Here is a 13,439-nt window from a genome sequence, read left to right as displayed (position 1 = left end):
GCTCTACTAAGCATTTTTGAAAGCAAAATGTGTCAGCAGACTGAAATTACATGCAAAATTATCTAAACTATTTACATATGATAGACAGTCCCACTTTGTAGCAGATGAAGCTTTCAAAACGTAGGGGATGAAGCTGAATAATATCAACCTCTGGTCTAATTACTCCCAAGTCTTTGCTCATGGCTAAAGGCATAAAATGCAAACAATTATGATACACAATAGTGTGAGTCTTCAGGTGACACTGGAGGACACTATGACAGCCCTAATTGCACACATAGGGGCAGCTGCTGCCTTCCATCTACTATAATGGAGACCTAGTACTTAGTGCAACAGGGATGCACTATCCCTGGACTTGGTGCATTACTTTACTTTTCTTTGCACAGTGCAAACAGTGGTGCACACCCTGAAGGGACTAAACAGACTACTTCTCATGCCCGAGCTTTCCATCCTCCAGACCACCTTAATTACATTAAACAGCTGTCGGTTGACTAAATCCACTGGAGGTATACCACTCATTGCTCAACCATCACACCTTGAGGGAAAACAGTGTATGTCACTTGTTCTCTGATTTGATCACTCCCAGTGCATGCTTTTCACTATTGGACAAAATCTTGAAAAATAAGTAATGAAATCTGTGCGTGAAATAGAACCCAGTAGATAATCCTCCAATTTCAAAAATAAAAATCCATGGTACTCTGTCCATTTGAATAATTCTGAAATCTCAGACAAGATATCTTCCTTAGGTATGGTTAGGTAAGAGTACCTCTTTCCTTCTTAGTTGGAATGTTGCTACATTCCCTCACTTCCCTGCTTTCTAGGCCACACATATTTCATATTAACAGCTAACATTTACTGAGCACTTACTATGCCAGGTACCTTACTTGGACCATCACTACTGACATTTTGAACCAGATAATTCTATTGTGGGGCAGGCACATAACATGTTTAGCAGCAGTATCCCATCCCTCCACACACCCCACAGTTGTGACCAAAATGTTTCCAGAAATTGCTAAATATCCCCTGGTGGGAAAAACTGCCCCCAGCTGAGAATTATACTGCTTCAGATACATCAACTTATTTAATCTACTACACTACTCCAGAAGGTTAAGTTCTACTCTCCACTGTACAGGTGTGAAAAGAGACACACAGACAGATTCAACTTGCCTAAGGTCACATATCTTGTAGAGATACAGCTGGTATGTGATCCAAGGTAGTCTGACTATAGAGCCCCAACTCTTAACTAGAGCCCTGACCCCTTACTGACTTAAGGGCTTAATAAGCATAGGTCTGTTGGATCAGAATCCTTTCCAGAGTTATTGAAAAGGAATTGCTTTAGCAATGAAGACTGATTCAGGAATTGAAACTAACTTGAAAATAAGAGGGAAGAGGGCATATGATCTCCACCTAACTAGGTATATACCTGAGTCATAGTAATTGAAAGAACACATTTTTCGAACGGTCAACCATATATAAAAAAACTAAAACCCCACAGCATGGTAACTTTCTTCTTCTACCACCTAAATCATTTTTAGATCTAGGTAGAATATTTGCAGAGCATAATTTAAGTGTCTCCTCTCCTTTTACAAATGATGCACCAGAATGTTATTTTAATAACAAACAAAATTTCCTGATAAATTTCAACACAGTATTTTTCATATATTTTATCATGTTTGGTGTGAGAAATTAAGATGTTTACTTTTAAAGATTACATGTATTTTGAGAGAGAGAAAGCAGAAGCATGTGAGCTGGGGAAGGGATGTAGGAGGACTGGCAGAGGGAGAGGGAAAGAATTTCAAGCAAACTCCTCACTGAGTGGGAAGACCAAGGCAGGGCTTAATCCCAGGACTCTGAGATCATGACCTGAGCTAAAATTATGACCTGAGCCACCCAGGCACTCTGAAGATGTTTATAAAGCACATATTAAAAAGAGGGTTGAAAAGTTATATTCTTTTTTTGCGATGAGAACTTTTAAGATTTATTCTCTTAGCAACTTCTAAATATGCAACACAATATTATTGTCTATAGTTACCATGCTGCATAATATATCTCCATGACTTAATTATTTTACAACTGGAAGTTTGTACCTCTTGACACTCTCCACCGATTTCACCCCCTACCCCCCTCCTCAATGCTTTTCCCCTGCGGCAGCCATCGGTCTGCTCTCTGTATCTAGTTTGGTTTCATTTTGTCTTTTTTATTTCACATAAAAGTGGAATCAGAGTATTTGTCTTGCTCTGACTTATTTCACTTAGCATAACACCTCAAGGCCCATCCACATGGCTGCAAATAGCAAGATTCCAAGCCTTTTTTATGACTAAGTAGTACTCCATTGCATATATGTACCACATCTTCCTCATCCATTCATCCATCGATGGACACTTAGGTTGCTTCCATATCCTGGCTATTGTAAATAAAGCCTCAATGAACACAGTAGTACATATATCTTTTCAAATTAGTTCTTCATTTTCTTCAGATAAATCGCCAGAAGTAGAACTGCTGGATCATATGGTGGCTCTATTTTTATTTTTTTGAGGAAACTCCATACTGTTTTCCATAGTGGCTGTACCAATTTCCACTCCCAAGGCATCTCCTCTCTTAATGGAAATATCTGGCCGATCAGCCAGCGCAATTCTCATCATTAGATTCCTTCTTGTAATTGGAGATTCAGATCTTCCCATTACAGAATTCATTTGCAGATGACCCTTGTTAGAATGCTAATATCCATATTAAGCTCTGTTAGCCTTCATTTAAATAAATTAATCAAATTAGTTAGTGAGTCATTTAGCAAGGCATTAGAAAGGAAATTACAAAGAGAGAAGTTCTTATGGTCCAGTCAGGAGCAGGGAAAATCTGGTTACAAGGTCTCCTGCAGGGAAGCCACACATGGGGCTGGTAGCACCTCACGGGGCAGGACGAAACAGGTTAGGTGCTGGGCAGGGGAAAGGTGGCCAGCAGTGAGAAGGAGGCATGGAGAGTCACTTACATTCCTGAAAGTGTACTTTGCCTCCTTTCCGTTCTTCACCCCAGTGGCCCATTTGACAATCTCTTCTCCCTCTGGCATTCCAGAGTTCTTCCCTCAAAATGCAAATTGGTCGCAGCCTATCCAAAGAAGGCTGCACAGCAGACCTTCCACTTTATAGCCAACTCTGAGGAGCTGAAAACTCCCAAGTGGTATTGTTCCTCCTTGATTCAGCTATCCACACTGCTTTCCACTTTAATGATACCTGGATTTCTACGTGTAGGAAACCTAAGCCTGAAATCACAATGCACATGGCTGTCCCCCGGTCCTGGTTTCTCCAAACGTCTTCCAGAACACAAAATTTCACCAACTTCTGTGGGGCAAGCGATGTAGGCGAGGGTGTTGTCATCCTTTGGGAGGCAAACAGGAAGTCCATTCCTTCTCCCCATCTCATTACCTCTAAACAAATGCAAGCACACAACAGCCTGTTTTCTTTGATTCAGAATGTGGCAGACAATAACTACATGAAAAAGTTTCCTATCTGGCAGTGTCTGTTGCGAGAATTTTTCTTTGAAAAAGAAATGAAAGAATAAAATGCCCCTAAAATGTAAACTAGGTTCTGTAATTAAGCACTTTAAATCTGCTTAGAACAATTTTCTAGCATTTAACTGCTAACAGAAATCTTCTTCAAAAATATGAACAGACAAGAAAACCAGACCCAAGGTTCATAACCAATATAACAGGAAAACATTTTATTGCGGAACTGTTTAAGGCCAATGATTAAAAAAAGAAAGGAAAACCATCATGCAGATTAAAAAGCTAGGTTGGGTGGTTAATTGCAAGAGTGACCAGAAAAACCACACATAAGCATACTGCAGATACTAAGCAGGCTTGGAGATGGAAAGCTGGCCTATATCTGATCGAACTACCTTGTGCCTTTTCAGAAAATCAGGGTGATGGATAAGCATATACAAGCTTGGATTAAAAAAAAAAAACCCAACTTCTATTTATTTTATTTTGCAACTATGATCTTTTAAAACGGTGGCCTTAGGAAAATCTGCTTTGGCAAGCAACTGCAGAGGCTCCTGTGGAGAGGAAGTGAAAAGACTGGGCTTATATACAAGGGCTGCTGGCACGTTCAAAGCGCAGGGGATAGTTCACAGAGCAAAATGTAGTCCTAAGTAAATGGGTTTCAGGCAATTTCAGTGTTAAGATAACATCATTAAGAGTAGAACAGATTGCGCTCAAACCCTGCTGTTTATAATTAACACGTTGCTTCCAAATACTCCAGGGTCCCTGGTAAATAGTCTTCTGCTCACATCCACCCAGACCAATCAGAGTATTTTCATCAGATTCCATGCTGGGCCAGCACCTGTCTGGACAAATCCAATAGAGCCAAAGAACTCCTCTCCCTGGCCAGCTAAGTAGTTGGATGAACACAGCTTGGCTTAGTCATTGTCACAGTGTCCATATGGCTTTGAAGCTTGTTTTCACAAGAAATCATACAAGTATTTTATTATGTCAAAGTTCACCGTCCTATAAACAAAAATAGATAATATGTTAGCATCCTCACCCCCTAGACTGCTCAGCTTTGTATGTGTGATTCTGGGAGGAACATGCAAAATAATTCACAACCAATGCTAACCAATCCTATAGTGCTATCAAAAGCACCATGATAGGAATGGAATTAATTTTATAAAAAGTCACTAGGAACAAAGTTTTTTATAAAGTTTCCTTTTTTCTCCCATGCATAAAGTTTGCTTTTCTGAAAAAAGGGAAATGAAGTTAGAACTATTCAACATTCTGTATTTCAATTATACTACAGAAAGTTTAGATTTCATTTGAAAGCTATTTGCTTTTTTGTCTAATAACCATAATAATTAGAGATGCAAAAGTATTTAAATCTTCTCTGCTTCTGAACACTGTTTATCTTCCCAAACACCTGTTTTATCATTACATAATGCATAGCTCATCCGTCCTCATTTGTAGCTTTCATTCTTTTCAGTCTTTTAACACTGGGTGACCTGGATGTGTATTGTAACTAAATCTGTATGATCCAAGAATACGATACAACAAACAGACGATGTGAATGTATATTTTTGTACTCTGATGGCAGGCAGAATAAAATAGCAGGGAGACAGAGACATATAATTATTTTTCCTTTCTCCAAACTCATTCTTCACTATAAATATTCAGCCTTGGAGGTTTATTATTTGAATAAATGGTCAAAATAATTAGTTATAATGATCTAGCGATAAGTATAAAATTAAAGCCTTAAAGTATTCAATTCTGCAAAAATAATCATCCATGGAGAACAGTCTTTTAAAGATTCACTAATTGCACGCTCTTATTTATTAAACTATCATCAATTAATGTTTTTGTCTATCATTTTATAATACATTTTCTAAAAAAGTTTCTAAGCAAATGACTGACATATCAAATATTGTTTAAAATTTGGAATGGAGAACTATGGATACTGCTTATGAAAACACATTTAAAAATAGCTCAAATGAGATGCTCCAGCTATCGTGGTACCTAATGTAGGACCAAAGAATACCGTATTTGCTTCATTACAATAGTGCCTCTGAAGAACACTAAACCTTTCCAAATGGTATAAAAACACTGCCAAGACAATCTTGTTATCATTAACAGTAACAAAACAACTAAAAACAGTTACTAAAATTAAAAAAAAAAAATCTCAGGCATAAAGACGTAAAATGTGTGGTTATTATCTCATAATCTATTTTATTTTTGTTTTTCTCCTGTTCAATTCTAGGACCACCCAAATATACTGGCAACAAGGTACCACTAACCACTTTTTTTTAAATAAAGTCATAAGAAGTACAAACTTCCAGTTGGACAAAATTGCCAAAATATATAAATCATATTGGTTCAGATCATCTTTTTTAAAGGATCTTAGAAGGAAACAGACATAAAAAGCTATTTCTAACCACAGGCAGAAAGGGAAGGAGAATTTGTATATTTCTCCAGGCACATATACCCACCATAACTTTGGGTTTTAAGGTTATAAACCTGAAGTAACAAGATAAGGTAGACTTAAATGTTAAATTTTATTGTTTTGGGTTTTTGGGTTTTTTGACATGTGTGGGAAAAAAATTTAGAAGCAGCTAAGATTAAAACATTTACATTTCAAAACTACAAGATTAGAAGGTATTATTTGATGGAATGTGAGGTAGTCATACAAAATGACCAATACGAAGACACACCTACAATACAAATGAGGGAATAGAACAGAATTACAACTCGGTAGTGACAGCACAGGCGAAGCATCTGTATAATGGACTAGGACCAGAGAAGAACACGAACAAAAGAAATACTGTGATTTGTTAGTGGCGGGACTCCTTTATTTTACTCATTCTAGTTGGGTAACTTGAGCAGAGTTCTGCAATAAGGTTTTCTTTGATAGAAAAAATGGACTGACTTAAAAACACTACGCTATCTAAGTGTCTATAAAAGTTTCACTACATTCCGTTTCTCTGCTTTGCCACTAGAAAGTACTCAAGGACACTGAATGATACCATTAAGATTTCTGGACTTTTTCATGACAGTAAATTATTCAGAAATTGAATATGTAAAATGTAAATATTACAAATGAATATGTAAAATCATTCCTTTAAGAAACATTTACTGCCCAAGATGTATGAATGCCTCTTTCTCTATCATCCCTCCATCCCCTAATGGATGGTCCCCACATACATTATTCTAAGACAAGGCAGAATTTGAAAGAATAACCACAAGGAAAACATCAAAAATTACATCACACATTCCAAGGATAACTTTGTGCTTCATAGGACTCAGAGACAAACAATTCACTGTAAAGAACACTTTAAACTTCTACAAAGAGAATTATGTACTTTGTACGTACTTTCTCTGGCTTTTCATGGCTTCAGATGCATATTAAATTTATATAAATATGATTTTAAGGTTTTGGATAGTTCTCATATAATACAGGAGATACTTGGAACTGAAATGAATTATTTTCGAAAGTAAGCATATAGAAAAAATACGATAAACAATCTTAGTGACAATTTGCATAGGAGTAATCAATTCTTAAATCAGAATTCAGAATACTTTAATACAAGTTAGTTATATGGCATGTCTAAAGATTTAATTTTACTGTTATCCTTTTATTACACTGTACTTATACTACACTGAAATACTTTTTTTCTCACGGGATACTACTTTATTTCCTTTTACTTTTGTGGGCAGTTTGAGTTCTTTTTTAGTTTGGTTCCACTGGCAATTTGTAACCAGACTTTAAGCAGCCTTGTTATCTTATGTTATCTTCCCAATGACTGTGTAAGAAAGAAACTTAAAACTACCATTCACATTAAGAACAACCCAAGGACAATATTTAATAAGCTTTTCATCATCTGTCTTCTCCCATATTCTACCTCTATATTTTGTGCTTCCTTTAAAGCCTCCCACTGCTTCTCTGTCCAAACCTTTCCAGTGTTCCTTGGTCAATAAAGTTCTCTACGTCCTCTCCCTCTTCCATGAATGATTTTTCTCTTCTGGGCTTACCTGAAATCTGGCTCCCCCTGAAGAACTTGCCTCCTCTTCAGCTCTTTCTAATGAGGTTAGTCCAGGCAGTCCTGTTGGGTGGGTTTGGTGTCCTGGTGCAAAATACTCTGCTCCTCTGAGACTCGGATCATTCCATTCACCACCTTGTGTCCCCCTGCCCCTCTATCTTAGTCACTATATCATGCAGCACCCAGTTCAGTCTTCCTCTCCATCCCAAGACCTGCATCAGCTTTAGTGACCTCATTGCACACCTGTCTTTCCTACCTCCAATGGCCTTCTTTTCTACTTTCATGACCATATTCAGAAATATTCTACCTCTAAAAACATAAATTCAGGAATGCTATCCTCTGATCCCCAAGCTCTTTTTCTAAGAGCGTCTATCTGTTCTATCTGGAACACCTTGACACAACCAGTTCACAAGCCCCTTCACTTGCTCGTGATCTACAAACACTATTACGTGCAGGCACTGAACTGCTGGCCCTCTACTGGGTTTACTTCCTTCCTTCCCTTCCTAGCTTAGACTCCATGGTCCATTACTTCAAGCACTCACTTGCTAGCATCCACCAAATTCACCTGGCTAAACCTCAATCCTATGTGATTTCAACAATATTCCTTTTCTGTCTCAGTACTTACCACATGGAATGCTATTAGAGAAGATTCTAAGTTTCACAGATTGGTGCCACTGTAAATTCAAGGTCAGGAACATTAAATGGGCCTCAGTACTCCCAGCAAGTTCCTTCTCCTGACGACACCTTCTTCCATTCCCCCACAGCAGCTACTTCAAATACCCATATTCCTCTCAAACTGCTACTACTTCTATCCTTGATCTCAGTTTTGTCTCCCCATTTAAAGGCAAAATAGAATACATCAGAACTCCCTCAACTTCTTGCCACCAAACTTCCAAACGGTGCCATCTGAATCTAGTTTTTCCTCCTGTTGTAATGCAAAAAGAGTCCCCTCTTTCATCCGTTATTTCTTTCAACTCATGTTTCTAAAATCCCATGTTGATATACCATTTCAATCTTTAATCTCTGTCCTCTGTATCCTTAATTCTCCTCTATCACCTTTCCCATCAGCATTTAAATATGTTCAAACCCTTAAATAATAACCCTCTCACAACTCCATAACCCCTTTAGTAGGTAACAATCCTCTCTTCCCCTTCACAGCAAAAAAAATAAAAAAATAAAATTAAAAAAATCCTAGAATACAGGCTCATGAGGATAGGATATAAGTCTGTTCTACTTGTTGCTATATCCCCAAAGCCTGGCACAGTGATTATAACGGGCAACACAACAAATGTTAAGTGAACAAATGAATCAGAAACATTCTATTTGCTGCACCAATTTTCTTATAAATACTATTTAAATATGCTATAACCTGACTTCTAACCCACTGTATTCCTGTAAGTGTTCCTGATAAAGTTACAAATGGTGTTTTATCAGTAAATCAGATGGACTCTGCTTGATTTCTTGGCATCAGCTGCCAGTTTTGATCATCACACCCTTCCCTCAGGTTTTCCTACTTTTCTTGTGTATATATTTATATAACTCCACATATAACTGCTTTATCCACTTAAGCTTGTATCGCAAGTATTTTTCTGTGTTTTTATCCTTTCAAAGCGTGATTTTTAATAACTGCATAGTGGTTTTTTAAAATAAGAATATACAATAAGTTATTGATCCATTCCCTTGTTTTGGACATTTAGGCTGTGTCCTCTGATCTAATCATTCATTCTCTACCATAGGAGTCTGAACTAGACATACCTACCTCTTCTTTGGTAACTATCCTTGAGATCTCTTATCTCCACCACACCTTGATTTGGAATGAAACTCCGTATCCTTAGCTCCCTTCTTGTTGCTGCCCCAAAAAAAACAAGTGCACAATGGTTCCCTTTCATCTGAAGTTTTACTGCTAATCACTATAGGAAAACATGAACTATTTATGTATTTAGCATATACTAATTTAAAACATTGTTTAAGTTTGAGGTAAAGCAGTGACTGGCACAAACACAGTCCGTATTGAGCTTCATGGACTTATACTGTAGAAAGAAAGATGAATTTGAATTATTAAGTAATTAATCAAAACTATGATAAGTATCAGAGGAAAACAATGAGACCTGTATACCTGTATACTGTGAATGGAGTGGGGGAATGATGGTGGTCATGGTATGTTTAAGAATGCTTCTTCTCACTTAAATTGAAATCTAAAGGCTATGCGGTGATTAGCTAGATGAAGGAGACAAGGTGATGGCAAGTGCTGCATTTGCCAAGATGGGAAGCAGAATGGTGAATATGAAGAACTAACAACAGCCAGCAAGGTTAAAGTGCAAATACCTTGGAGAGCAGCGTGTGTACCACTGTGGGTGGGAGACACAGTGATGGGACAGGGGCCAGATCACCAGGGGCCTTGTAAGCTACATTAAAGATTCTTGATTTTTTATCCCAAGAGTCATAAGAAACTATCGAAGACTTTTTTTTTGAAGTATAATTGATATAACTGACATGTTATATTAGTTTCAGAAGTACAACATACTGATTCCACAATTCTATACATTACTCAGGACTCATACAATAAGTGCAGTCACCATCTGTCACCAAACAACATTATCGCAATCTTATTGACTATATTTCCTATTCTGTATTTTTCATCTCCATGATTTATTTTGTAACTGGAAGTTTGTACCTCTTAATCCCCTTTATCTATTTCACCTATCTCCACACCCATTTCTCCTCTGGCAACCACCAATTTGTTGTCTGTATTTAAAGAGTTTCTTTGTTTTTTAGATTCTACATATAAACGAAATCATATGGTATTTGTCTTTCTCAGCCTGACTTAAAAATTCCACTTAGCATTATACCCTCCAGATCCACCCATGTTGTTGCAAATGGCAAGATCTCATCCCTTTTACATGACTGAGTAATAGTCCATTGCATATATGTACCACATATTTATCCATTCATCTATCGAAGGACACCTGGGCTGCTTCCATATCTCGGCTATTGAAAATAATGCTGCAATAAACACAAGGGTGCATGTATCTTTTCGAATTGGTGGGGGGTTTTTTCCATAAGGAGGTAATATCCAAAATATATAAAGAACTTACACCACTCAACACACACACACACACACACACACACACACACACACACACATCCAATCCAATTAAAAGAGAGGATTAAAAGATTATTTTAAAAAGAGGATTAAAAGAGATTTAAAAATGAACAGAGGACCTGGACACTTCTGCAAAGACATATAGATGGCCAACAGCCATATGAAAAGATGCTCAACTAATCATCAGAGAAATGCAAATCAAAACCACAATAAGGTATCACCTCATACCAGTCAGAATGGCTAGTATCAAAAATACAAGAAATTACAAGTACTGGTGAAGATGTGGAGAAAAGGGAACCCTCATGCACTGTTGGTGGGAATGTAGTTGATGCAGCCCCTGTGGAAAACAGTACGGAGCTTCCTCAAAAAAAATAAAAATAGAAATACCATATGATCCAGTAATTCCACTATTCGGTAATTACCCCAAAAAACAAACACTAATTTAAAAAGATGTATTGCAGACTTTTAAGTAGGAGGGTGCCATTAAATTTGTATAAAATCATTCTGGCTATAGTGTGGACAACAAATTATAAAGGATAAGAGTAGACAGAAGAACAATTAGAAGGCTACTAGAGAAGAGATGATGGGGGCCTGGTCTAGAGAGGTTAATAGGACAAATGTAAGTGAATGACTTTGAGATCTATAGGAGAGACTTGGTAGTTAACAGGACTAACACTTGGATACTGGGAGTGTGGGAGAGAGAAATGTCAAGAATGACTCCCAGGTGTCAGCCTCATACAATGGGGCAGACTGCAGTATTAACCACTGAAATACACAACACTGGAGGAAAGCTGGATCATTCTTTTTTTTTGTTGGCAGGCAGAAGTAGAGGTTAGAATTCCTGAGTTCAGTTTTGGAAATGTATTGGTGTAGCTGAGAAACATCCAATAAAGGTCAAGAATACTAGAATAAAGGTCTGGCCTTTAAAAACTGAGGAGTTATTAATATAGAGATGGTTGTTTAAGTCATGGGTATAGCTAAAATTGCCTAGGGGAGAAGTACAATATGAAAAGAGAAAAGAGCCAAGTCTCAAGGACCAGCTACATTTAAAGGTCAGGTGGAAAGGATAAACTGGCAAAAGAGCTTTAGAAAAACAGCCAAAGAATAAAGAAGAAAACCAAAAGATGGAATCATGGGCTCTAAAAAAAGAGTTTTAAGAAAGAGAGTGGTCATCAGTGTTAGATGCCACTGAGAAGACAAACAGCCTGAGAACACTTCAAAAAAAAGGTTCTGGGGAAGATGGAGGAGATAAAATTCAGATCACAGGTGGAAGAGAGACCCCACCTACTGAAAAAGGAAACAGAGAAGATGAGCAGCTACGTAGGTAGTTCTCCTGTTGGTAGAACTCCAGTGAAGGAATTCTCAACTGATGGTTACAATTTTTTTCTGTAAAACAGGTGAATGCTGAACAGAGTGAATTTGAAAAGAGTCAAGAATCAGGGTTAAAAAGAAGCCTGTGAACCTTGTGCTCTATTCTTCAGTACAGGAGGTGGAATGGGTGCGAGGCTGGTAGAAGATAATCAAGCATAACGAGAACGGGGAAACAGAGCCAGATTGCAAGAGGCCCAAAGAAGTCCACATCTCTACAACAAGATGGGGGAAGCAGCAATTTGGAAGTGGCAACAAGAAGGAAGGGTGACACTTAAGGAGCATCCAACCTTGAGAGATTAAAGTGTGAGAAAATGAGTAGCTACCATTAAAGGTAACTTCAGCGGAAGGAGTATCCCCAGGTAAGAATAAGGTTTTCATTAAGGGAATGAGGAAGAATATTAGGAGAAGACAGCAGGATATGGGAGGGAGAGAAAGAAAGAATGGAAGGTTAATTGAGCAGAAAAGGAACACAAAACATCATGGGGATGAGGGAGTGGAAGAGGGAAGATGTGGGGAAAGGAGGTGGTTATTCTTTGAACACTGCCCACGGAAGGCGAGGAAGAGAAAACAAAAGTAACAAAGCAAGCTACAGAGATCCCAAGCTCTATGACAGAATCCCAGGTCTACAAGTCCTGCTCCCTTCTTAGGTGGTAAATGGAAGCACACTTCTCTGGGCGTGTTTAATATCACTGATGCTAGAATTAAGTTTCTGTTTGGTTCACTGTACATTCATCGTACTGGACATTCGTAAGCCTCTGCCTTGTACACGTTTATGTTGGGGGACAACCCAACACATTTACAGTAATGACAAAATCCCTGAAATAAATATGCTTCATTCAAAAGTTATGTCTTTGATAAAGGCTCTTATATACAGAGTTTTTAAAAATCATTGTTTATAAAAAGAAAGGTACTGCCCCTTACGGTCACACCGAATACATTCAAAGTTTCTGTTCAATTTCTTCTGGGTAAAAGTTTGCCCAGTTTTGCCATAACAACACATTTTAAAACCCTCACTTTATGTTTTAGAATCTACATGCCATCAAACTATCTCAAATACCTCCATCATAAGATCACAGAATTTTTTCTCTGGGGCAGAGGCTGCCAACCTGCGGACTTTAGAATGTTAGGAAGCTGTCAATTTCATCTGAGGAGCTCTGCACATCCAGACCCATGTCAAGCACTATTTTTAGCCTGAATAAATAACTGAAGGATATTAAAAAATCAAATCTTTGTATTCAAAAGGGTCGGGAAAGCACTGTCTTACAGACTATCTTGTTCCACCTATCAGTTTACATGCACATTTACCTCTTCTACCACACGGCCTGACTGATTGCTATCCGGCTGCAACCATGAGATGAGGTCATTCATTCATATAAATGGCTGGAACATTTTTCATAACAGTAAGTAGACCTCTCTGTGAGGAAACTAGTTACATTTTTAAACAGCTCTCATT

At 37.8% G+C, this 13,439-nt stretch overlaps 1 protein-coding gene across 10 annotated transcripts in view; it reads right to left on the bottom strand.

Annotated features, from left to right (window-relative positions):
* The window catches only part of ORC5 (origin recognition complex subunit 5), a 183,185-nt gene that overhangs the window by 99,093 nt on the left and 70,653 nt on the right, over nucleotides 1-13,439 (bottom strand). For 4 of the 10 annotated variants that reach the window (XM_057304388.1, XM_026503972.4, XM_048213048.2 and 1 more), the window contains one exon: nucleotides 3,697-4,495. The exons of 4 other annotated variants lie outside the window; for them this stretch is intronic. In XM_057304388.1, coding sequence (XP_057160371.1) covers nucleotides 4,450-4,495 — 46 coding nt within the window. In that variant the 3' untranslated portion in view covers nucleotides 3,697-4,449. 2 more of the 10 variants (XR_008956394.1, XM_044385859.3) reach the window with 2 other exon arrangements.

The sequence above is a fragment of the Ursus arctos genome, unplaced genomic scaffold (genome assembly GCF_023065955.2).
Source record: "Ursus arctos isolate Adak ecotype North America unplaced genomic scaffold, UrsArc2.0 scaffold_3, whole genome shotgun sequence".
Lineage (NCBI taxonomy): Eukaryota > Metazoa > Chordata > Mammalia > Carnivora > Ursidae > Ursus > Ursus arctos.
The sequence above is the reverse complement of the archived record's forward strand: the minus strand, read 5'-3'. Positions and strand labels throughout refer to the sequence as shown.